The following is a 25690-nucleotide window of genomic DNA, read 5'->3' as shown; positions in this document are numbered from 1 at the left end:
ATTTGCATTTTCACTCTTGTTGTCTCTCTCTCGCTTTCTGATTAAATGAACACGAGTTCTCATTAAATACGGATGAATAAAAACATTTGTTGGAGATGAATAATTAAAGGACAGTAGGAGAGGGGGAGTCTGCAAACAGATGAAATGAAATAAACAACAGAACAATGAAGTCAAGCCTGACAATGACAGACATATTAAATTAGGCAGGTTTTACATTTTCTCTCCTTTCTTTTTGTTTTGTGGTGCGACATGCAGGGTTCGAACGGTCATGAAAAAAACCTGGAAAATCATGTAATGATTTTTATCAGATTCATAGACTTACTATAATCAATTTTAATTGATTAATGAAAAAAACATGGTAATTTATTGGTTATAATGTGTATGAACCCTGGATATGTTTCACAATACTGGGTTTACAAAATATTACATTGCAATATACAGTATGGTTCTATTATAAGCAATCTGATATTTTGCCTTCATTATTTAATACTGAGCTTCTCTCTCTCTTTCTCTCTCTCTCTTTCTCTCTCTCTCTTTCTCTCTCTCTCTCTCGTTCTCTCTCTCTTTCTCTCTCTCTCTCTCTCTTTCTTTCTCTCTCTGTTTCAGGTTGGGGACGAGATCCTGGAGATTAACGGCGAGAGCACCAAAGGCATGAAGCACGCCCGCGCCATAGAACTGATCAAAAACGGCGGCCGGACGGTGCACCTCGTCCTGAAGAGGGGCGACGGCTCCGTGCCTGAATATGGTGGGTCCATCTACGAAAACATCCCTTTCTCCCCCGTCTTCACGCCCTGACGCAGCTGCTTGGGGGTGTTTTGGGGGCGACAGCACCACCTCTTCTCTCTCCTGGCTCCTGCTACTGGGTGATGGGCCTTCTTCCTGTTGCCTTTTGCCCTCCTCTGCTTCTGTGCACCAGGCTAGCCTGACAGGGGACACTGGGAAATGTAGATTTCATTTTTTTCTGTTTTCTGTTTGTTTTTTTTTCGGTTTGTTCTTTTGTCTGTTTTTTGTTTTTTCATTTCTTGGGTTGTGGGTGTGTTCTTGGGCACATGCTTTTGTTTCATTTTTGTTTTGTGTTTTTTTTTTTTTTCTTTAATGCCAAACCGAACACGAATAGAGCAACTGAAAGGATTGTTTCTAAGAAAAAGAAAGAAAGAAAACTGGATTCTAAGTTTATTGCTTCTCAGAGCCCTCATGAAGTGATATTTTTTAAAAAGCTAATAATGAAATAGCTTGATTAACTTGATTAACTGCTTTATACCCTCTCGGTCGATGGCGTTTCCAAAGTCAGTGCGAGTGTAAGTAACATATATTTATGCTATTTATTGAAGGTGAATGTACGCTACTGAGAAGACTTTTCGAGACTTGATGACTATGAAAGCTCTAAAGACATTTTAGCTATTCCAGTGAGAACAGTTTACTGTTGATACTGTTGTAGAACTGTCCACAGATATCTCCATACAAACAGATACAAAACACACACTGTCATACATGCGTACATACATAAATCAGTGTCATGCAAATCTCTTGTTTTTAAAAATTCAAAGTTCAAAAACATGTTGACCTTGTTTTAATGTTAAAGTTAAAGTAGAAAGATTTGATTCCAACTCAACAATTTTAGAGCATTTCTATACTACCGTACAGTACTGTGCAAACGTTTTAGGCACCAAGAAAAGTACACTAATCTATTTATCTCAGCAGTATATGAGCGTTTTTACCTAAAAACAAAAAAAGAACCACATTTGATTTAAACAGATGCAAGTAAACATACATTCAGTAAAACGCTGTAGAACAAAGTGTGGTTCCAGATTTCTCCTGGATGCTCCTCAGCCAGCATGTGTATGTTATGTTCAGTTCCGTCAGCAGCTCACCTGATTTACCAAATTTACCAGTAATTTACCAAACCAGGTGTTGATTAATATGATGAGAACTAGAAGTAACTCTATTAAACTTGTTAGATTAAGAGATTAGGAGATGTTTTAAGGAAAACAGGGCTGTAAAAGCTGCTCTGCTCTTTGTAAATTTGCTGTTTGTATTTATTGTAATGCTAAATGTTACTTACTTTACAGATAAGAAGCTTTTTTGGTAACACTTTACTTGGATGGTCCATTTTATGGCCTTGTTGATGCTCAACTGACATTCAACTAACACTGATTTGAATGTCCATTAAATGTAACTTAACCCTATGTTGAATGTAAATGATTCAAAATAGAACCTAACCCAATCCAACCCTAACCTTAACCATGAATTAACCATAAACTCAAACCCTACACCTAACCCTAACCTTAACCCTTAATCAACCCTAAAATCTAACCCTACACCTAACCCTAACCTTAACCTAAACTTAAAATCAAACCCTACACCTAACCCTAACCTTAACCCTTAATCAACCCTAAAATCTAACCCTACACCTAACCCTAACCTTAACCTAAACTTAAAATCAAACCCTACACCTAACCCTAACCTTAACCCTTAATCAACCCTAAAATCTAACCCTACACCTAACCCTTACCCTAACCTTAACCTAAACTTAAAATCAAACCCTACACCTAACCCTAACCTTAACCCTTAATCAACCCTAAAATCTAATCCTACACCCAACCATAACCCTAACTTTAACCTAAGCTTAAAATATAAACCTAAACCCAATCCTAAAATATTAAGATAAGCGTTTGGATTACAGTTGAATGTAGGGTTATATTTAATAGAGAATCATTTACTTTCACCTTTCAGTTCATTTGCATTTAATAGACATGTAGTTGAATGTTAGTTGAATGTGAGTTGAGCATCAAAGAGGCTATCAAATGGACCAACTAAGTAAAGTGTTACTGCTTTTTTTTTTTTTTACTGAAATTCCCACAGGTGCCTAAAACATTTGCACAACACTGTACATCATGAAACTGTGACGTAATTTAAAGAACAATCTGATTCACAATACATTGAATAGTTAAAAATACAAGGCTTTGTATGATAGTGGTGATTCATATGCAGTACTGTGAAAGGGTTTTCTGAGCCTTAAATGCGTATTAACTCAATTAAACACTAATATTAGAATGCATACAAATACCATAATACAAAAAGTAGAGTTTTTACATCAGAGTGTCATTTAAAACATCTCCAAAGTTTTGGATCTGACTAGGGCATCCATAAAAATTTTGGAAACCAGTTTTGTTTTTCAGATTAACTCACAAAAACCTCGTAATATATTCATTAAAAGAAATTCTGGTTACTGTTCCTGCGTTCCAATTATCTTAAATGTAGAAGTGTGAGCTGTTAAAAACATTCAGGCCAGGCCATAGTCTGTCTTATTAAGCAAACTTTATTCATAATATAAGAGAGTCTGAAATATCACCAAACAAGCAACAGTTCTCTCTCCAGTGGAGACCCTTTTCCACCCTCCAACCCAACACCAAAACTGTGAAAAATGTTCCACAAGCGGAACCACCACAACCAAACTAGACATCACAAACACTATGCACACAGGTGCCAAAAAAACCCTTTTCACAGTACTGTAAAAACACACACTTATGGACAGACTCTCACTGTCCATTAGGTTTTTTGTCTTCTGTGTGAATTCAAATCCAGCCATGATCCAACTCACGTTTTCTGAACATTAAAAATGTCTGTTTCCGCATGACGTCTTTAGTGCAAACCCATTTGTTTAAGACTTCATTTTCCATAATATTTATGGAAGATTTGTCAGACCTGTTTCTGGTATCTCGATTGACGTTCTTAGTTTTTTTATGCATTGTTTTGTTTTATTTCGTTTTTTTTGACCATGTGTAGTTTCTTTCATGTATTTTGTCAGAAGTTCAGAATGTGACATGAATGATGTCTTTTTCCGCCAATTAATGATGATGATAACTCTGTGAGGTTGTATATTTTTGTACCATTTTTTTGTACTTTTTTTTTTTTCATTCTTCCACATTTCTGCCTGTTTCTGTTTGAATCTGAATTGCTTCATTCACAGTTGTGTGTTTGTGTGTTTGTGTGTGTGTGAGAGTAAGCAAGGGAGTGTGCAAGTGTCTGTGTGTACGCACATACAGCTCTGAACAAATTAAGAGACCACTTCAGTTTCTGAATCAGTTTCTCTGATTTTGCTATTTATAGGTATATGTTTGAATAAAATTAACAAACAAAACATTTCTCCTAAATTCCAAATAGAAATATTGTCATTTAGAGCATTTATTTGCAGAAAATGAGAAATGGCTGAAATACCAAAAAAGACGCAGAGTTTTCAGACCTCAAATAATGCAAAGAAAACAAGTTCATATTCATAAAGTTTTAAGAGGTCAGAAATCAATATTTGGTGGAAGAAACTTGGTTTTTAATCACAGTTTTTATGCATCTTGGCAAGTTCTCCTCCACCAGTCTTACACACTGCTTTTGGATAACTTTATGCTACTCACTCCTGGTGCAAAATTCAAGCAGTTCAGTTTGGTGGTTTGATGGCTTGTGATCATCCATCTTCCTCTTGATTATATTCAAGAGGTTTTCAATTGGTCAAAAATCAAAGAAACTAAATATTTTTTCCAGAGCTGTATAAATGTGTCCACTGTCTCACAGTGTCTGATTGAGCTTGGGTCTTTAATGCTGCTGGGTGCTCGTATGCGAGTGTTTGTGTATGTGAGAGTGTGTGTGGTGTTCTGGATCTTTCTCTGTTTGCTTTATTCATGTTTTTTATTTTTCACTCAAGGGTGGGGGCATTTTATGGACAATCTCTATCTTTGATTGACTGATTGACTGAACGAATAAACACATTTTCCATTGCAAAAAACCACCATCACTATCTCATGGCTTTTGTTTCAGGGTTCTAAATGTTCTGCTTCTCTTTCTCTCTCTCCTCTCTTCTTCCTTTTGTTTTTTTTGTTTTATTTGTATACACTCTCCTTTACGTATCCCGGGCTCTCTTCGTGATCCCGCCTCTCCTCCCTTCCCCACCACGTCTCAGCGATGGCCGCTCCCCAAGCCACGGCCAGCACGAGAAACGAAAAGGCGGGAGAGCCTGGTTTCTACCAAAACCAAACCACGGTTTGTAGCCGCCATGTTTATGCCGTGCCGTGCCGTGCCGTCATTGCTGCAGCTGGTCATCTGCGCCGTCTTCCACTCCATCCAGACGAATTCCATTCATTCTCACTGCTTTGCCGGTGCTGCCGTCCGATCTCAGTGGGAATGGCTTGGAGCGTTTGACCTGTGGCTACTCATAGACATCAGGAGCTTGCTGTTTTTCATGACTATCTAGATGATATCTTAAAATTCCCAGTAAGCCGTACAGATTAACATGTTTTTGGGTATTTTTCCTAGCTTGGGTTCCTTGGTGAACCAGTACAAACCAAGAACCTTAACTAAGACCTTGGCCTCTTTTCCACTGCAGAGCTAAATTCTAACAAAGGCCATTGCGCCATATCATTCATTGCATTAGACTGATTGCGTTTTCTTCTTCCATGTTCTGAGTTGCTTAATCAGTACCAGGAAGTGCATGGTGTCGTTGGATATGTTTTGTCTCATTCCTGCATGCTAACTTGCATAACCGAGCATTGGAACTATATGCATAATGGAAAACTGCCAAATTGCAAAATTGACGTTTTCACATCAGCTACCTGCCTCTTCCAACAAAGACACTGCTTTGTTGGCATGTCATCGTCCAGGCTCATCCAGTGCCAAAGAACAAGCTTGTCCCACATTGCTAACCCAATGTTAATGTACTCCCAACTGTGGGCTTCGTCCTACATATGTCCTACGCTATAATATTATTAGAAAAATGCCAGTTACAGGCTATTTCCATATTGTAACCAACCTGGTTTAACAATCGTCCAACATTGCTTCCATAGCAGTAGCACAGCCTGGATAGCAAAAAAGCGAAACTATCAGTCTATCTACTTTATTTCCTCCCACTAAATGGTTCTGAGGCCCCAAGTATAGTTAACTAACTGTGCGAAGCATTCAGTGCCAAACCATGTTCATGTGGAAAAGCCGCCGAAAGCCCTGCAGTGGAAATGCGTCCCTTGCTTCTCTCTGGTCAGGCAGTTCCAATAAAAATTACTTCAAACAATTGATTTGTGGCAACAAATAGATACTTATAGACAAAACCTTTGGTTTTCATCGTAATTGTAATGTTGATATTCCAGTTAAGCTACACAGATTCATACCTTTTGAGGTTTCCCTCTACTTTTGAGTCAGTTTTTTCAGGGGAATCTACTTAAAAGTTTAAGGAAAATCCGTGTCCATGCAAAGATTGTCCTAAATGTCCGCATTGGATTCATGAAACCATTTACCATTCGTACCATTCCGTGAGCTTTGGCTGAATCATTGCCGCCCATATGAGACACTGCTTTCTGGCTTGCAATTATATTTCGCCATCTCCTCCCATAAATTAGATTTAGCTGTAGCAATTAGTAAGTGCTGAAATGTTCCATTTGTTTCCAGTAACATGATTAATGACTACTTTGTTACTAGATACATCACCACTAATATATTTTTGTCATATGATAATGGCTCTAGTGCCGAGGTGTCAGAGCACTCGACTACACATCAAGGGCTTAATAATTGTCGAAAGCGTTGACTCAGATGTGCTAGAGCACTAAACCTTACAGTGCTGTGGCACTCCTGGACTACCTTTGCTGAACCTCTGGCTGAGGGAAGTCGGTGGATAGTAAAGTGCATGGACTACTCGTTGTTCTTGAAATTGATCCTTTGCATGAGAACCAAAATACAGAATGTCAGTAAGGTACTATTCCTGCTGCTTGAGCCTTGTTTTCCAAAGCTTTTTAGTACCAGGTTTTAATTCTTTATATTTCTATGATGTTCTCAGTGTTTTTTTAGGAACATAAGCTCTAATAATAGTTAAATGACGCTAGAAAATCTTGCTTTTTTACCCATTATTACTTTTCTATGTTCCAGACAACGACAACGACGGCACCGGCCCCGTCGTCGGGTCTCAAACTGTTTCGGAAGTGAACACGGCACCTCCTGACACTCAGTCCCATCCGCCATTGGATTCCAGCTCTCCACCAGAAATTCATAAACCATCCCGGAATGAGGAAAAGAGGGCACGAGAGACAGGTCAGCAGCATCACGGCCGCCGCTCCAACCATCACCATTCCAACCACAGACACCGCTCCCCAGACAGGAAAGGCAAGAGTAAGGGCAAACACCACAAGGAAAGCAGTGGTGGAGACCGGTCCAGAAAGAAGGGCGACAAAAGGTCTAGCAAAGATGACTCCCACCATCACCACCACCACCACCAGAGGCACCGTTCACCAGAGAAAAGGCGTCGGGCCAGGAGTGCAGAGAATACCCTGGACAACCATTATGGACGTCGGCATGGCCGCTCACCAGAAAGACACCGCCACCGCAACTCGTCCCCCCATAGGCACCGCTCACCATATCGGTCAGGACAACGCCACCGTTCCCCTCAGCGGCATAGATCACCTTATCGTTCCCCACACCGCTCCAGATATCAGTCCCCCCGCAGGTCCTCCAACCCTTCCTCAAACAGACCTCGCAATGGCAAGCCCCAGCAAGATGAGGATGTGTTCCTTAGGGAGCCTCCACCTCCAGAGCCTCCATCGCGTCTGGAAAGTGTCTTGAGGGAGTCGCCTGCCCTGGACCGGCTAAACCGGGAGACTCCCCAGCCAAGACCAACGTATGAGCAGAACAATGTTTTGCCTCGACCATCTTACGGAGGGTTAGACCGTGATACCCTGCCCCGTCAGCCTTACAACCGGCTTGAACGTGATACCTTGCCCCGACTGTCTTACGACTACGACCGCTTGACCCTTGATGACGCCCTCCCTCAGCAGTCTCACAATCATTTGAACCATGACACTTTTCCCCGCAGATCGAATGGTTTTTCTTCCATCGAGCCGACTTACCGTGGAGACAGCCTGCTGAGAGGTCCTTACCAAGCCCAGAGCCTCCCCCGTGTCCGGACCCCCGACTCAGCCTTCGAAAGGTACAGCTCATTGTTGAGGGGTCGTTCTCCTGAGCGAAGGGGGAACAACTCAAACTCCAGACTGGAGCCTTCTCCAGGGGCGAGCCGTTACAGAACCAGGAGCCTTGGGCGAGAATTGTCCACAGACGAGGAAGACTCAGCAGAAGAAGATGGAGTGGGAAGTTACTACAACAAGGTCAAGACTTCGGGCTTCAGCCGAGGCAAGGACACACTACCTGAGCCCAGGAGGAAGGCCTACAAAGACAACTCCAAAGATCTCAGCATCTGATACACCAACACGCTCCGGCAAAAACATGCCTTTCTCCAAACAAGTCCTCATCCGAGGACCATACCCGCGCAGACCCTTGGATTTACTACCCTATGGATTTGACATTCCGGTTTTCCTAGACAGAGATTCCTTAACAACTTGTAACAAACAGCAGAAGAATGGTTTTTATTGTACGTTCCAGGAATTGTTGTTTTTTTTCCCTTTCTTTCTTTCTTTTTCTACAATTCCACAAACAGTTCTACATTCAATCAGAGATTGACAACTAATGTATAAAGCAAACGATTATGTGCCTAATAGTACCATTCTTGATGGTTTTTCTTTTATAAAGGGCAGCCTTTTGAACTACTGTCTGACTAGAGTATCTTCGGTTTCAGAGAACGAACCCATGCAGCGAGCGCCTCTTTTCACCTGGTGCTCACAAAGTATGCTGTGCATGTCTTCACACTCTTCAGTGTCTTTCTTTCTCTTTCTTTCTTTCGTTTATTTCTTTCTCTCCCTCAGTGCCAATGTTTTTTAAACATTTGACCAGAGTATAGCACAAGTCTGCATTCATTTGTATATTTTTGACAGTTTGCAGTATGTGTACATTCAGAGGTGATCATTTTACGAGAATGAAGGGAAAATGAAGAAAAAAAACTATGATAATGTGAAAATAAAACTAATATATATACACATTCTTTTGGCTTGTGTTGATTTCACATATTTTCAGGACACAGTTATAAAAGTATATCCACTGTGTTTGAAATGTAATTTCAGGGGAACACTACTGGTTGTGACATGTCTCAGAATGTAATTAAGTGTTTAGGTCTAACAGCAACCATACACTTAGAAGACTTTGAAAAAACTACAGTAAAAAAACTTTTGAACAATGAATTTTAAAAAAAGCTGCTGCCTTTGTGCAGTAGTTTGTTTGCAACAAAAAAGATGTAGATGATGTAGAAATGAATGGACACAACCATAATTAAATAAACAGGGAACAGCTGCTTCCTGTTTGGTGCCACCAAGCACGCAGTTTGCATAAGCCAAGACTATCAGACTATTACAATATTGAGAAAAAAAGCTGAGAAATAAAAATAACACCAAACAGTTGAGATGACGAGAGGGTTTACACAAGTGAAATCACTTGAAAAGTCATTTGTAAGGAATTTAGGACTGGTTTGGAGGGTCAGCTGCTGGCAATCCAAAAGTTATATTGCAGAATATGAAAGCACCTTCTTAAAATATCAGTAAGAGAGATGGCAGTTAAGGGGAACTGTGGAAGTCTAGGCAAAATCATGAGAACCAGATAGCTTTATGCTGCCATGACAGGAAAAGTAGATAAATAACCATTTTTTAGCACTTGTAGAACCTCGAAAAGTGGTTCCATAAAAAAACATTTGTAGTATATTTTTGTAGCATGATTTAACAGCAGAAGCAAGAGGTGGGAAATGGCAAAACCTGAGGAGGGAAAGACTGTTACTGGCAGACCACAGCAAGCCACGAAAAGTGAGATTTAGCCTTGGAAGTTTAGGAAAAATCAAGAAGACCAGATGGCTGTATGCTGACCTGACAGGCAAAGCAGTGTTCCTACAGGAAGGTTTTGGTGGTGCACCATTTCACTGTGCAGCACTGCTTTCACAGATATGATCTAGACGTGGAAATGGAAGAGTCACTAGGGTTCCTAAAGTGAGGCCATAGAAGAACAACTTTCGGTTCCATAAAGAGACTCGTTTTTAATAGAGATGTTTGGCTGTAAAGAGCCTTCTAGAACTTCCAAATGTGGTTCCATAAAGAACCTTTTGTATCATCTTTTGTAGCATATTCTAACAGCAGAAGCAAGAGGTGGGAAACTGCAAAACCCGAGAAGGATAAGACTGCAAGCCAAGAAAAACGAGATTTTACCTTTGGAAGTTTAGGCAAAATCAAGAAGACCAGATGTCTGTATCCTGACCTGAGAGGAAAAGCAGTGTTCCTACAGGAAGGTTTTGGTGGTGCACCATTTCACTGTGCAGCACTGCTTTCACAGATATGATCTAGATGTGGATGTGGAAGAGTCATCACCATTCCTAAAGTGATGCCATAAAAAGCACCACTTTCGGTTCCATGAACAGCCTTGTTTTTAATAGAGATGTTTGGCTGTAAAGAGCCTTCTAGAACTTCCAAATGTGGTTCCATAAAGAACCTTTTGTAGCATCTTTTTTGTAGCATATTCTAACAGCAGAAGCAAGAGGTGAGGAGGGAAAGACTGTTACTGTCAGACCACAGCAAGCCAAGAAAAGCGAGATTTAGCCTTGGGATTTGACAAGAAACGGCAGCGGTACATTCAGCTGGGCTTGTGGGGGAGGCCGATACTGTATTAAGGGTTCTGAAAGACACAGAATCCTTCAGCAAAGCTGTGCAAACATGTCTCCAATAAAGGGAAGGAGAGAAGAAAGACTTCTTTATCTTCGTGCTGGTTCAAAAGGGGAAGGCGAGAGAGATTCAATAATCAACCCACGGAGTCAACGTCTCTTTAAAAAAAAAAAAAAATCAACCGAGGTGCCCGTCTCTTTCAAGCGCTCTCTCTTGCTGGGGTTATCTGCTGAATAGCAACTAGAGTTCTGTCCTCCGGTATGGAGAGGATGACAAGATGAAGATGAAATGAGAAAGAATGGAAGGCACCTGGGGGTTGTGTTTCTAATAATTGAGCTGGGAATTAAGAATACCAATATTCGAGACGTTCTGTATCCTAATGAATAACATTATAATGTGGAGCAGCTTGTTTTGAGAAACTTGACAGATGGCAGGCTGGCAGAAATGTAATGTGTTTAAAGGATCAGGCTGTATCTGGGTATATAATTCTACACAGTAATATAAATAGACTGAAAGACGATGGATCAAAGATGGGTGCGTAATATAAATGTTTCTCTCTTTTGAATCACATCTATGGGAAGACAGGTCTTTAAATCATTAATTAATGCACTTGGTGTCCATCTACTACCATCTACGTCTCTTCAGAGCATCTGTAGGGTGATGTGTTAGAGCTGGGCATCTGGCGTTTTCCTCTGAGCACATCGGCTGCTTAGTGATGCTGAAAAACACTTGTTACTACACTAGCATCTTCAGGTAGGTCTTGTCCATTTGATGTCCAAGCAAAACTGAAACAACACTGAATCTTTTTCATCCTAGAATTGCTGAGTGCACAGGTCCAAAATGTTGAAATGGCTAAAAGCAGACATGACTGTACACCAGGGTACTATTGAAACTTTAGTCCCAGACAGTACCAGACATTTGATAGTACCTCATGATTTCCACTGTCATCAAGAAGTTACAGTTAAGGGGAACTGTGGAAGTCATCTGAAGAAACTAAACCAAAAAAATCAGGTACAGGAGTTGGTGGTGCACTGTTTGACTGTGCAGCAGTGCTCTTAAAAACGAATGAGTAATACATTTATATAGCAGCTTTTAGCTACCCAAGGACACTTCACAGTCATCGCTCAAAGTAACGTGCTAACTCAAACATGATCTATATTCATCTGAAAAATGCCTTACCTACACCAAACACAAAGTTTCCAAATCTGCTAAACAATATCTACATAATGTGTTTGTAGAATAGAACTTTTACATTGACACAATCACCAAAATTACTCTCTTTATCAAAAAACTTAGTAGAAAACTTTTTTGCATTCCATTTGTAAATCAAAGGAGCAGAGTCTGGAGGAAGAGTGGAGAGACACACAGTCCAAACTGCTTGAGGTCTGAAGGTGTGAAGTTTCTACCAATCAGTGATGGTTTGGAGAGACATGTCTGTCATCTGCTGGTGTTGGTCCACTGTGTTCTATCAAGTCCAAAAAGAGTCAATGCAGTGTTTTTTTCTGGAAAATCTTACAGCACTTCATACTTCCCTCTGCTGACAACTTTTATGGAGATGCAGATTTCATTTTCCAGCAGGACTTGGCACACTGCCCACACTGACAATAGTACCAATTGGTCTTATATAATGTTCTAATTTTTTGATATACTTATTTTTGGAAAGAAATAAACACTTAAAATAGATCACTCTGTGTGTAATACATCTATATTATATATGCATTTCACATTTTGAACTTTTCAATGATATTCATTTTTTCAAGATGCACTAGTATATCTTCATCACTTAGCACTCACATGCACTGAGGATACCAGAGCTGTCTTCAAATGGTATGTTTTAATGTGCTTCCACTATTGTTTGTATGCTAATGTCAAGTAGTGCTGGGCAGTATGAAAAAAATGTATCATGGTATTTTTCAGGATTCTGATTATTTTACTGTATATCACAGTATATTTATTGTTTTATTTATAAATTACACAATATGTGAAGGAGATATATATCAGACTTTATTAGCCAAAAGAACAAACCTTTACAAACCTATACATTTTAAAAAGTTCCATGAACAAACTATAAATGGACCTAAAATACTCAAAATATAAAAAAATATATATCTCAAAAGCTTTATTGCACAAGTAAGACAGAAATGTAATATCTATTTACAATACGTTATTATTCAAGCCATTAGAGACACAGTTCTCTTCTTTCTCCAGTTTACAAATAAATTCAGTTCAGTGTGCATTAAAATTAACCTTCAAGTTACAGTATTAATATATTTTAAAGCTATAGGCTATAGTCACTGCTCTTGGAGCTTTTTGCACCTCATGTTCAGAGTTTTATCACCTCTAGGAAATTTTATCACTTGTGCTGAATAAATGATTCTGTACCCAAAACTGATTCTGAGTCCATCTGGGGGACGAGAGGAACTTTTCTCTGAGCTGTGGATCGATTACATAATTCCATTCGTCTCCTTTCTAAATTAATAATTTCTGTTTGCTGTTGTATTTCTCCGATAAAATGTACTCGGATAAAAGCACTTATACAGTGAGGAACAGCAGCAGGAGCTCCTCAGAAAAAGTTCTTATTTTGCTTTTCTCATTTTTCTCCAGGCAGGACTTTGAAAGTTTGACTTCTCTAGCGGTATGGCGTTATGTGAAAAATGCATACAGGATGAACCGATATACCACCCAGCACTAATGTCATGTACAGTATTACTGGTTATATGGCTTCTGATTGGATAGCAAACAAAGGTAGTATCTAGGTATTTGTTAAGTGAGAAAATGATGATTGGTTCTCTTCAGCAGTGAATAGAAACATCAGGAGCAGTGTCTGATCAAGGACAGTCTGATTAATTGGCACAAATGCTGCACTGACGCAACAAACCTTAGTTTATTTTTGGCGTTTTTTGACGTGAGTTGACCTGAATTGGTCAGAGAATAATGTATCCTTGACTGGATGGACCAATAGGTCCAGCTGACACCCAAGTGTCTTGACCTATTTCCATAATTAGCCTGTTTTGGAGGAAGTGAAATTCTCTTTTTCAGGCTCTTCAGAATCTTCGGGTCAGAGAATTTCAGAGGAACAACATCGACACAAAGAACGGTCTGACTCTCCAGGTCATAACCCACTCGAGTGGGTGAGTCAAATGGCAGAAAGTGCTTTTCAGCAGGCTTTCATAAATGAGAGAGTCGAGGACAGGCTTTTAGCTCCGCAAGAAGACGTTTTGTCCTCTCAGTTAGAGACCACCATACATTAGCTGTCAATTACGGATTTGTGTTTCTTGGTGCCGGGCTGCGTTTTGTGTTCACGGTTGATTTCTGAAATGTTCCAGCAAATCACTTTAGTGGACCTTGAGGACGTAAGGCTCTCACTTCCTTCTGTTCTTCTCGATTGAACTGATTCGTTAATAAAGTTGCCGCTAAACAGCGTCATCAACAGACGCAAAAGTTAGACCTTTTAGATAAAATGACCTTGATTCCAGTCCTCTTACTTAAGCCCTGTTCACAGCTGGCATTATCATGCATCATGACTCAGATCACCTGATTTAGAGTACCAGTCAATAGTTTGGACACACCTTTTTTTCCTACATTGTAAATGAATATTGAAGTTGTCCAGACTATGAAGGAACATAAGGAATCATGTAGTAACTTAAAAGAACTAAAAAAAAACTCAAAATGTGAAGCGTTTAGGTGCTCTTATCTGGGGTTAAGCTGGTAACTTGTGGTTTCTGAGGTTGATAACTCATGCTGATGAATTTATCCTGTACAACAGAAGGAACTCTTGGTCTTCCTTACCTGGGGCGGTCTTCCTGGTGAGAGCCAGTTTAACCTTAACATTTTTGTTCTTGAAATGTTTCAGATGTTTTTCTTTATTTAGTTGAGTTGTTTGTGCTTCTCATAATATGGATTAGAACATTATTTAAATAGAGCTATTCACTGTATACCTGTAACTCTACCTCTTCACTACTTTACTTTAACTGATGCTTAAGTTCAAATAACTAACTCTTGATGAGTTCAGAAGGAGTGAGTAGCATAAAGTTATCCAAAAGCAGTGTGTAAGACTGGTGGAGGAGAACATGATGACAAGATGCATGAAAACTGTGATTAAAAACCAGGATTTTCCCTCCAAATATTGATTTCTGAACTCTTAAAACTTTATGAATATGAACTTGTTTTTTCTTTGCATTATTTAAGGTCTGAAAGCTCTGCATCTTTTTTGTTATTTCGTTTTAGAAATGTCTTATTTTCTGCAAATAAATGCTCTAAATGACAATATTTTTATTTGGAATTCTATAGAAGTTTCTAGAATAAAACAACAATGTTTACCTTATGTATGAAAATAGACCAGAAAATAGACGTTTATTGATGGTGCGCCTTAAAATTCAGTGTGCTTTATAGTTCAAAAAAATGAATATGTAACAATCCTATGGTCTCACTGTATCTACAGTTACTGAAGCTGCAGCAGTTTATATAGAATTAACAGATCTGAGTTCAGTAAAAGACAGAAGACCTTGGGCATCACTAAAGCCCCTCTGAAGCTCTTTTTGCATGAATAGCCAGTATTATCTTTAGTTTAGCAGCAGTTCTGATCTCCTGGTCTTTAAAAGCTGTTTAATGTCTATGTATCTTCTTCAGTTTTTCCACATAGACAAAGCAGTATTGTCATTTTTAAACTATCCGTGTTTCTTGTGGGTGTATCTCTCAGTGTGGAGGAAACGGCTCAGTGAAATCTGGAGTCTGTAGGAGAAACAGAGCGAGGCATCAGGGTTGCTTGGCAACCTGAATATAATTTTTTGCCTTAATATTTCTATGGGTATTTGTTTCCATGACAAGTAAAATAATATATCAGCACAGTTGTTCAGGGGAAGGATACAAAAAGTTGTCTCAGAGATTTAACCTGTCAGTTTCCACTGTGAGGAACAGAAAATGTGCAATATGCACCCTTATCATTTTATTGATTTGAATACTCCTAATTACTTTTTACTGACTTACTGAAGCACAAAATTGGTTTGGTAACCTCGTTGAGCTTTGAACTTCATAGCCAGGTGTATCCAATCATGAGAAAAGGTATTTAAGGTGGCCAATTGCAAGTTGATCTCCTATTTGAATCTCCTCTGAAGAGTGGCATCATGAGCTCATCAAAACAACTCTCAAATGATCTAAAAACAAAGATTGTTCAACATAGTGGTTCAGGGGAAGGATACAAAAAGTTGTCTCAGAGATTTAACCTGTCAGTTTCCACTGTGAGGAACATAGTAAGGAAATGGAAGAGCACAGGGACAGTTCTTGTTAAGCCCAGAAGTGGCAGGCCAAGAAAAATATCAGAAAGGCAGAGAAGAAGAATGGTGAGAACAGTCAAGGATAATCCACAGACCACCTCCAAAGAGCTGCAGCATCATCTTGCTGCAGATGGTGTCACTGTGCATCGCTCAACAATACAGCGCACTTTGCACAGCACGCCACAAACGCAATGCAAACACAAAGCAAAAGCACACCTCAGGTGTCTCTGTTTGTGGCGTGCTTGCAGAAATGGCTTCTTTCACATCACTCTCCCATACAGCTTCTCCTTCTCCATTCTTCTTCTCTGCCTTTCTGATATTTTTCTTGGCCTGCCACTTCTGGGCTTAACAAGAACTGTCCCTGTGGTCTTCCATTTCCTTACTATGTTCCTCACAGTGGAAACTGACAGGGTAAATCTCTGAGACAACTTTTTGTATCCTTCCCCTGAACCACTATGTTAAACAATCTTTGTTTTTAGATCATTTGAGAGTTGTTTTGATGATCCCATGATGCCACTCTTCAGAGGAGATTCAAATAGGAGAACAACTTGCAATTGGCCACCTTAAATACCTTTTCTCATGATTGGATACACCTGGCTATGAAGTTTAAAGCTCAATGAGGTTACCTAACCAATTTTGTGCTTCAGTAAGTCAGTAAAAAGTAGTTAGGAGTATTCAAATCAATAAAATGATAAGGGTGCTCATACTTTTGCACCGGTCAAATTTTGGTTTAATGCATATTGCACATTTTCTGTTAGTACAATAAACCTCATTTCAATCCTGAAATATTACTGTGTCCATCAGTTATTAGAGATATCAAACTGAAATGGCTGCTGCAAACACCCAAATATTTACAACTAAAAATGATTAAGATTAATATGCCCAAACTTTTTCATATGACTGTATATATATATATAATGTATGTTTAAATACTTTTTGTGACTGTATACTTTGTCATCTCCTAAAATGTCACTTTCAGCTGGTGTAACGGGTGTGGGAGAGGTGTTCACTGTATATTGTAAACTGTGAAAAGTCAATAAATAAACATTATTTAAAAAATATTTGTATGTGTTTTTAAGTAAAACAAGTTGTTTTTTAATAAATCACCACATATCAACCAACTGTTGATTAAATTATGTATAAGTTATATTATTGTATATGCTTTTCATTAATAAAGAAATCTAAGTGCAAATAAATAACATTTTAGTTTGTTGATACATGGTTATTAATGAGCTAGAATTTTTTTCACAAAATAATTGTTTACTTGTATGAAAACATATATGTTATCCCCCCATTTCTTACCAGCATCTTTATTGGTCCATAATTAAAAAGTGGACACTTTTTTTAAAGAGCCCGAATAAAAAAAAAAATTAAAAAAAAACATTTTTTCATTAAAGTAATGATATAGTAATGTCTTCAAATCCAACATGGAATATCTGTAAAACTTCCCTGGTACACATAAAAATTTTAATTTCTTTTTAAATACTGTTTTTTTCATACTTTGGGTTATTTCTGAGGTGCAAGATTTAAAAAGGTGTTATGTAATAAAACTCAAAAAAGAAAGCATTAAAAACATTGTTACTGTCCACAAAAACTGTAACAGTCCAAGCCTACAGCCTTAAGTGCAAAATATATTTAATACTGCTGTTTAAAATTGTCAGAAGTCATGGGACAGGGCTTTTATTGTGTTGTATTGTGCATTACTATATTTAAAATATATTTATAATAAATTACTTTGTTTTAAAGTGTAGAAATCTGTGGCCTGAAGTGAAAAACTAAATCAAATAGTTTCAAGTAGTTTGTTTCTGGTTTGCTGAACATAAATGCATTTTCACTGAAGCTCACAGACATTTAATCATTAAACTAATAACAGAGGCTGAATCAAAGTTAATCCTTATGGACAACTTCAGTGAACACTTCAATAAAACACCTTTAATACATTAAACGATACATTCCAGAGCCCTACACACAATAAACACCCCCATCTTCCCCCAGTCTCACTGATTAGCACTGATTATCATGTTTATCATGAGCAGAAATTGCAGATTGCATCATGTTTGCGTGGCTTGTGTAAGCAAATCTTTTTTCCATGGTTTTGATTTCGTCATCTGATGAGTATAAAATCGTTCTAATTGGCCTTTCATATCGAAGACAGGATGTGTTTTATATGGCGGAATGCATTTAGCAGGTAGGAAAAGCTTTTCATTTCAAAATAGTAAAACACTGACAGACAAATAACCCCTGAAAGCCCCGTGAAGCTGAGGCACTGAGACAGTCAGCGAATCAGAAAGAGGATAAAGGATTAGAAGAACAACGTCCAGCAGAAAAGAACTGAAGCAGATGCAAATAGATTAAAAAAAACTTAATATCAAAGGAATTGAGTCAAAATATTGTAAATATAACCGCTTTTCGGTTGCAGCATAGTTGTTTAAATTTCAAATAATCATATAAATTTTTACATTTCCAAGATTTACTCTGATTAAACACATTATTACAGATATAGAGAAATGTTAATCTTTAAATTAAAGAATATTTTGGTCAATTTTGTACATGCCGTGTCCGCAGTGCTGCCTAAGGTTAAGTTGAATGAAGGTAAGTTGTTTTTAAGTTGTTAAGATGTTTTTAATAATTAGCCGCTAAGCACTATTTCGCTGTTTAGAGGTGAGAATTATCAGCCTTTTTATATATATCAATGGGAAAAAAAAGAAAAGAAAAAAAATATATATATATATAATTTTAGAGGTTTTTTATTAGTTCATTCCTTTCTTAATATTTTATTACAATTAAAAGAAACATTGTGAGATTTATTTTATTTATTTATTTAATTACCTTTATTTAAGCAGGGTAGTCACATTGAGATTAAAAATCTCTTACACAAGTGAGCCCTGGCCAACACAGCAGACCTCACGCCACTTCAAACATCAGTGACTTTCTAGATCTTTAGAAAAGACCTAATAATTTAGAATTTGTTTAATTTTAGATGTATCCTCCTCTAGAAGAAGCTCTAGAAGAAGCTCTAGGATGATCTTGGGATAACCCCACTCTTTTAAGAAAGTAACCTTTGAAATAAGTGATGTTACAATCTTCATACTGTTCTATATTCAAAAGACACTTACTGACTGCAGGTTCAGCAATGAATCATTTTAACTTCACTTAATATTTCTCATACTGACTCCACACTTATGTAAATCTCAAGCTTAAACTTCCCAATCTGTTGTGGTAAAATATCAAAAGTAAATAAAAAAAAAGATATATTAAACCAAATATTGATTTCTGAACTTTTAAAACAATATGTTACCTGCTGGGAATGTTATCTGTGTGCTCTCTCTCTCTCTCTCAGTGGCTGCGTCCAGAAACTTTTGCTACTACTCCTCTCCTACTCCTCCTTTCCTACTCCTCCTCTCCTACCCCGGAAGAAGGTGGAGGAATCGAGGAGAGGAGAGGAGGAGGAGGAATGGAGGGAAGGAGCTGTAATTGGGGAAATGGGACAGCTGATCCCTTTTAGATAGGATGTTGACTACCGTTGAACTGAGCCAATCACAACGCTCACTTTCAGCACGTTTCAGAACATTACTATCACACACAGCTAAAAATTCAGATATTCCAATAAAATCCTGTTTACTCCCAGCCGCATTTTAGGCCGCATCTCTGACCAGTGACTCTGGCAGCCCTGTCTGACCTCAGCCTTATGAGGGATTCAGTTTCCTCATCAGTCCCTAAGTTAAAATAAATAAGTAAATAAATTAATTTATTAAAATTATATATATATATTATAAATAATATATGTTTTTATATGTATAACATGATACACATAGGGTCATAAATATAGTTTTACTGAGCATACGGTTTATCTAAACTATAAATTATATTACTGCTTTACTGGCTGTTTAATTAGATCAGGAACCTAGTTAATTAATATGTTTATGACGTATATTTGGGCGTTGCCTGCTCCATTTCCGCATGCTCTGTGGGCGTGGATGCAGTGATGTCATTGGAAAATCCTTAAAAGTCTTCCGGAGTAGGATACACTGATGTAACCTCCGTTGGAAGCCTACTACAGGAGGATTTTAAGCGGCTTCTTTCGTCTCCTACGGTATTCGGACAGGCGGCAAGATGGCGTCACAAAATCAGTTTCCGGGTCACGGAGGAGAGGAGGAGGATCGGTAGGGAAAAGGAGACACTTTTGGGGTTTCTGGACGCAGCCACGGTGAGAAAGTGTTTTGCATGTGTTTCTGCAGGTTGTGGTCCACCTGACCTTCATGGGAGGAGCTATGGGCTATAAAGCCTGCAGTCACATCAATATGGCGGCCAGAGCTCATACAGGAAGTGGGGCCTACTGTTTGTGGTTCTCAGTGTTTGTTGATTTTAAAATAAAAAAAATCACTGATTTTGAAAAGTCTAATTCTGTTCTGGTCTCCTTAGTTCCCTTCTGTTCCCTTTGTTGCAGTCATTTAGAAAAAATATGTATTTAAAATGATGTGATCTTTATCAAATGTGCTTTTCATTCTACAGTACAAATAAAAAATCTGAAACATTTTTTTTTCTAAATACATTTCAGTATGTTTTAAGTAAAAAACTAAACGTAAACGAGCCTTTCTAATAAATCACATATATACTTTTAAAATATTTTTGGGTTGAATTGTTTTTTTTAAATACTGTTCGTTTTTTCATACTTCGGGTTATTTCTGAGGTGCAGGATTTAAAAAGGTGTGATGTAATAAAACTCAAAAAAAGAAACCATTTTAAAAAACATAAATTTACTGTCCAAATAATGCAAAATGTATGTAATACTGCTGCTTAAAATAGTCAAAAGTCATGGGATAGGGACTTTTATTGTGTTGTATTGTAAGTCATGAACAATTCACCATGTCTGCAACCCTTCAAGTCAAAGACACGTTATTCAATACTGAATCATTTTCTTTACCATGACAGGTTGGGCACATGCATGACAGGAAATTAAAAAGTGATTAAGCCACAATAAGCCTTAAAAAGCAGCCTGAAGCCTTATAAAAATGGCAAAAAAAATCAAAAGAATGAAAAATCTTAAGCCATTTTTTTTTACAGGTTATGAGAGTCAAAAGTCACAGTATTCTCACAGTAAAATCACAAATTTTAAAATATTTTAAACTTTAAAAAACATCACAGATCTTTCTAGAACCTCTTTGAAATGCATGCTGTGTAATACTCCTCGCTTGTTAAAGCCAGACAGTGCTTGTGTTATCATGATTCAGATCCACTTGCTCTGATCTGATAGCCCTGATTAGCATTATTTCCTTACGCCGGACGACCTTGGGAAAGTACAAAGCGGAGCCAAGATTCCATACCTTAGAGTGACTTTTCAAAAGTCAGCAATGTTGATCAAAAAACTACAGTTCAGAGAACCAACTGAACCAACTGTAAATGTCTTTCTATGTTTTTCTAGAGAGAACCACTTTAGGTTTCATTAAGAACCACTTTAAAGGTTCTTTACCATTTTACACGTCTTATATATGGCAGAGATCTTTCATACATGAGTCCAGTTTCTAGTCTTTGTAATCCTTATTTCCAAATTAGATTTGCTGTTGTCTTAACTTCCAGGAAAAGAGAAAAATCCAAGAATGGAAACTGTAGGTCCAAATTTGAAGGCATTTACATCAAGTCAAGTGTACTCAAATCTTCATTTTAATTCCAGTTTCCAGTCTTTGATTTTCTCATCTCTCCTCTTCTTGTCTTAAAACCAACTTGAACAAGGTTCTCCCCCCCTTTTTACAGATCTTTTACCAGTAATGGTTGCTTTATGATTTAGGTCTTCAAATCCTGACCTTGAATAGTGTTTCCAGTCTAGTTCTTTGTAATCCTTAGAAGGTATTACACTATGTGGCCATTCAATAAATTCCAAGACTGGAAAATGGATTAAAGGTCCAGATTTGAAGATCTACACCATAGTGGAACCACTTGAATACGCTTAAATCAAGCAAAGAACCCTCATTTGATGTAACCTTCACTTAATCCAGAACAAAGGTTCTTCACAATTTGCACAGAAATCTTACCAATAATGGTTTGGCTATGGTGTAGGTCATCAAATCTGGATCTTGAATAATGTTTCCAGTCCAAGAATGGAAAATGGATTAAAGGTCCAGATTTGAAGACCTACACCATAGATAAACCACTTTCCGTAGGAGATCAAGCAAAGAACCCTTCACATAAACCAGGACAAAGGTTCTTTACCCTCTTCACAGATATCTTACCAATAGTGGTTTGGCTCTGGTGTTGGTCATCAAATCTGGACCTTGAATAACATATACAGTTTAGCTCTTTGTTACACTTAGTAGGTATGAAACGATATGGCCATTCAAGAAATTCCAAGACTGGAAAATGTATTGAAGTTCCAGATTTGAAGACCTACACCATTGAGGAACCACTTTTGACAAGGGATCTATGAAGACACTTAAATCAATCAAAGAACCCTTACTTGATGTAACCTTCACAGATATCTTACCAATAATGGTTCAGCTATGGTATAGGTCATCAAATCTGGACCTTGACTCCAGGTTCCAGACCTAGATTTGTAATCATCATTAACTTACAGCAAGAACAAACTTTCAGCAAACTGGAAACTGGATTCAAGGTCCAGACTGAAGACCCAAAAAACCCTTTGTAGCACCTTTACTTTTAAGAGTCTGAACAATCAATGCTATTCCTCATTTTTCCTTACAATACCTGAAGCACATTTGCAAGCAGTAAACATTTCCATTAAAGTTATCCATGTTTTAGGAACAGGAATGTCTTCAGAACATGGCCATAGTCGTTTCTTTCCTCTTTTGTCAACGTAGATCCATCCATAATAAGCAGAAAAGTTTAGGCAGCTGTGGTGGAGTGCACGGAAGTGGAGTTGTTTTAATGTGTTGAAGTAATGCATAATTTTTGTCTCTCCAAATCAAAAATCTTCCTTAAACTTTTCAGTCAGTGAACAGAGAAACCATTACAATGAAGAGGTCAGGACTGCTCCAGAACCAAGGTTGAGGAACCACTGCTTATTCAGGAGAAACTGAACTGGAGGACACAGAGGAGGCTTCCGTCTTGGAGGAGCTGGAGGTGGTGGACTCATCCGGCTTCTCAAACGGATTCTCGCCACCGCAGATGGTGCGGATCATGCAGTCTCTGAAAGGCTTGTTCATGCAGACGTAGATTACAGGGTTGTAGAGCGTTGAGCTCTTGGCGAAGAAAGAGGGAATGGTCATGAAGAGGGGGTTGACGACGATTCCGGGATGTGTGAAGATGTACCAGGCAATGCTTGCGTATGGCAGCCAGCAAATAAGGAACGCCACGATCATCACGATGACCATGCGGGTGACCTCTCGCTCTGCCCTCTGCGTAGTCTCAGACTCCTGCTGCGCGGCCGCCGCTGCCTTGACTGTGCAGAGCAGCCAGGTGTAGCAAAAGCTGATGACGGTCAGCGGGATGGTGAAGTGAACCGCGAACATGTAGATGACGAAGGACTCGTTGAAGAGATGAGGACTTTCGGTGTAGTAGTCGACTCCGCAAGAGCACTGTAAGCCCTCAGGGATGAAGCGAGACCATTCCAGAAGAGGTGGCAGCGCACAAGAGAAGGCCATCATCCAAGAAAAGCCGACTCCGAGGCAGGCGTGGATCTGGCGGAAGCGAAAGGTTTTGAGAGGCTTGCAGACCACCATCCACCTTTCCACAGCAAGGACCACCAGTGACCAAAGCGAGATCTCACCACCGAGAGTGGCGAAGAATCCTTCCAAGTTGCAGCCAGCATGGCCAAAGATGAAGTAGCCATGCAGGGCTGTGTACATGGTGGTGGTAAAACCGCCAATCACCATGAAAAGGTTGGCTGTGGCCAGATTCAGCAGGATGTAGTTGAGCGGAGTCCTCAGCTTCTGGTGCTCGATAGTGACGTGGAGCGTAAAGGCATTGATGGGGAAGCCCGTGATTATAAGGAAGAACATGTACGCCGCGATCGCTTTGAACACCCATGGATCCGCCAGGTAGTACTGTGGGTACTCGAAGGGGCTCCTCACCACTCCCGTCTCATTGGACATGGGCACAAAGAAGTCGGGACCCTCCGTGCCGTTCATGGCTGCCGCTGTTGGTGCAATCCAGCCGTCCTGTAGAGCCTTTCTCCGGCCAATGTGTCTGCAGAGATGGGGAAAGCTCAGATTAGCATATGTGATTGGTCAGCAGAATATGACAGAGGCCACGTTAATGCTAATCCACCCCATTGCTCTGGCATACATATCAGTACAGTCATCAGGTCATGTAGGCTTAGGAGTTAGCTGTCTCTCCCTATTAGGCTAAACAAATCAGCGCTCCTAGAGGCTTTGAATATAATTTAGAGCAGTCCCTCAAGACCAGTGGTTCTGCATAGATTTAAGGATTCTGCCTGGACTGAATCTTAAAACTTGTAGGGCTGGACTCAATCCAAAGGGTTTGGAATTATCTCAATAAATTTACATTGCTCATTCCTCTTATTTTCTTTGCTATTTGTTCTATAAACAGCATCCCCAACTTGTACAATCTTCATTCTGAGGATGTACCAGTCTAAAAAATCCAAGTCTAACACATCAGAACCAGGTAGTGAAGGCTTTTCAATCATTAGACATTTGAGAAAGGATCTGGACTCTCCAGGATGGTAGATATTTACCAGGATTTTTAACTCTAAGGCTTCTGAAGTATTTGTACTAAGAGCAAGTCATGTCTTGGCAAGGTTGTTTTTTCGCTTTTGGGTAACTAATATGTACATTCTAAGCATTTTCTGTGTTTTATTATTTTTTTTTTTTGCACACAACAAACCATTATCTCTGCTCTCTCATTATTTTAGTGGAATTTAGCATGGAACACCAGTAGAGATGGCATTAATTAGTATTTGGGCAGTAAATCAAGTTTAACTACACCTGTAAAGCCATTTAGCTCAAACGTACAGAGTATCTGATAGATGTGACGGGTTGAGGACGGAGCATGTTCTCAATACAAGTGAACTGCTACAGACTTTGTTTGGAACTGGACCTAGAAAGCAAAAAATGCTTGGGCCAAGATTCAAACCTGAAAAAGTGTGGTATTTGGTCCAGCTAAGGTTTGAATCTAGGCCTGATTCTGGCTCAAATGCTCAGGTTAAATCCAGGTCTATCTGAGGACCGTTACTACCACTAATGGGTCTCAGTGCGGTAGTTTTGGTTCACACCCAAACGAATTGCAGTAATGGTGAAAATGTGTAAAACCAGGTGTAAAAATCTTTAAGAGCCAACACATTAAACCATTTCTGTCATGTTTGTTTGGGCCTTTGGGTTTTTGAGACACCGTAAGTCTTTTTACATACTGCTAAGAAAATGAGAGATACAGAAGGTGCTCCTTTCCTTTTAAACCAATTGGTTATTTAGGCTTATATTGTACTTCTTATGAGAAAATGGAGACTAACACACTGGAGCCTTTAAATATTCCCAGTTTCTACTGTATTATTGATTGCTTTATCTTGCATTCAGAGACACCTCAGACATTCAGAAGGACTTCTCCCTTCTGAGATCCCTCACTGAGACTTTAAGCTTGAAAGTTAAATGAGATTCTGTGACCAGAAAAAAACAAAAACAAGGCGTTGTAACACATCTGCCACCCTGTGGTGGGTTTTAGCAAGTGGGCTTCAAACAAAAGTAGGGTTGAAAAGAATGAACAATGCAACAGTTTCTTCACTATTGTGACTGTTTGTATCTATTCTGGTCTCACACTGTTTTAAAAACAAAAAACAAAAAAAAATCCCCAGACTAAACAAAGGCATGAGATGAAAGGCAGTCCAGATGCAGATGTTCAACTTTTGGTGTCTTCAAAAAGACTGACAGAGAATTGTTCGTGCACAACAATGAATTACTG

General features: G+C 38.8%; 3 protein-coding genes across 12 annotated transcripts in view; 1 reads left to right on the top strand and 2 right to left on the bottom strand.

The window, feature by feature from the left end:
- Positions 1–8894, top strand: part of magi1b (membrane associated guanylate kinase, WW and PDZ domain containing 1b) — a 205967-nt gene extending 197073 nt beyond the window's left edge. For 5 of the 6 annotated variants that reach the window (XM_049471426.1, XM_049471423.1, XM_049471424.1 and 2 more), the window contains 2 exons: positions 607–745; positions 6901–8894. In XM_049471426.1, the coding sequence (XP_049327383.1) occupies positions 607–745; positions 6901–8222 (1461 nt within the window). In that variant the 3' untranslated portion in view covers positions 8223–8894. Of the gene's footprint in view, positions 1–606; positions 746–4951; positions 5032–6900 lie in introns of all 6 variants that reach the window. The other variant, XM_049471427.1, reaches the window with a different exon arrangement.
- Positions 1–25690, bottom strand: part of LOC103029679 (solute carrier family 2, facilitated glucose transporter member 9-like) — a 1095244-nt gene that overhangs the window by 693058 nt on the left and 376496 nt on the right. The window lies entirely within an intron of this gene.
- On the bottom strand, positions 20194–23997 carry rhol (rhodopsin, like). Its single transcript, XM_015607647.3, has one exon. The coding sequence runs from the start codon at positions 23905–23907 to the stop codon at positions 22840–22842; it is 1068 nt and encodes a 355-aa protein (XP_015463133.1). The 5' UTR covers positions 23908–23997; the 3' UTR covers positions 20194–22839.

Source organism: Astyanax mexicanus, chromosome 24 (assembly GCF_023375975.1).
Source record: "Astyanax mexicanus isolate ESR-SI-001 chromosome 24, AstMex3_surface, whole genome shotgun sequence".
Taxonomy (NCBI): Eukaryota; Metazoa; Chordata; class Actinopteri; order Characiformes; family Acestrorhamphidae; genus Astyanax; species Astyanax mexicanus.
The sequence above is the reverse complement of the archived record's forward strand: the minus strand, read 5'-3'. Positions and strand labels throughout refer to the sequence as shown.

Bases quoted from the DNA above. Each gene is read 5' to 3' on its own strand.
- rhol (XM_015607647.3), bottom strand. From the start codon at position 23,907: ATGAACGGCACGGAGGGTCCCGACTTCTTTGTGCCCATGTCCAATGAG.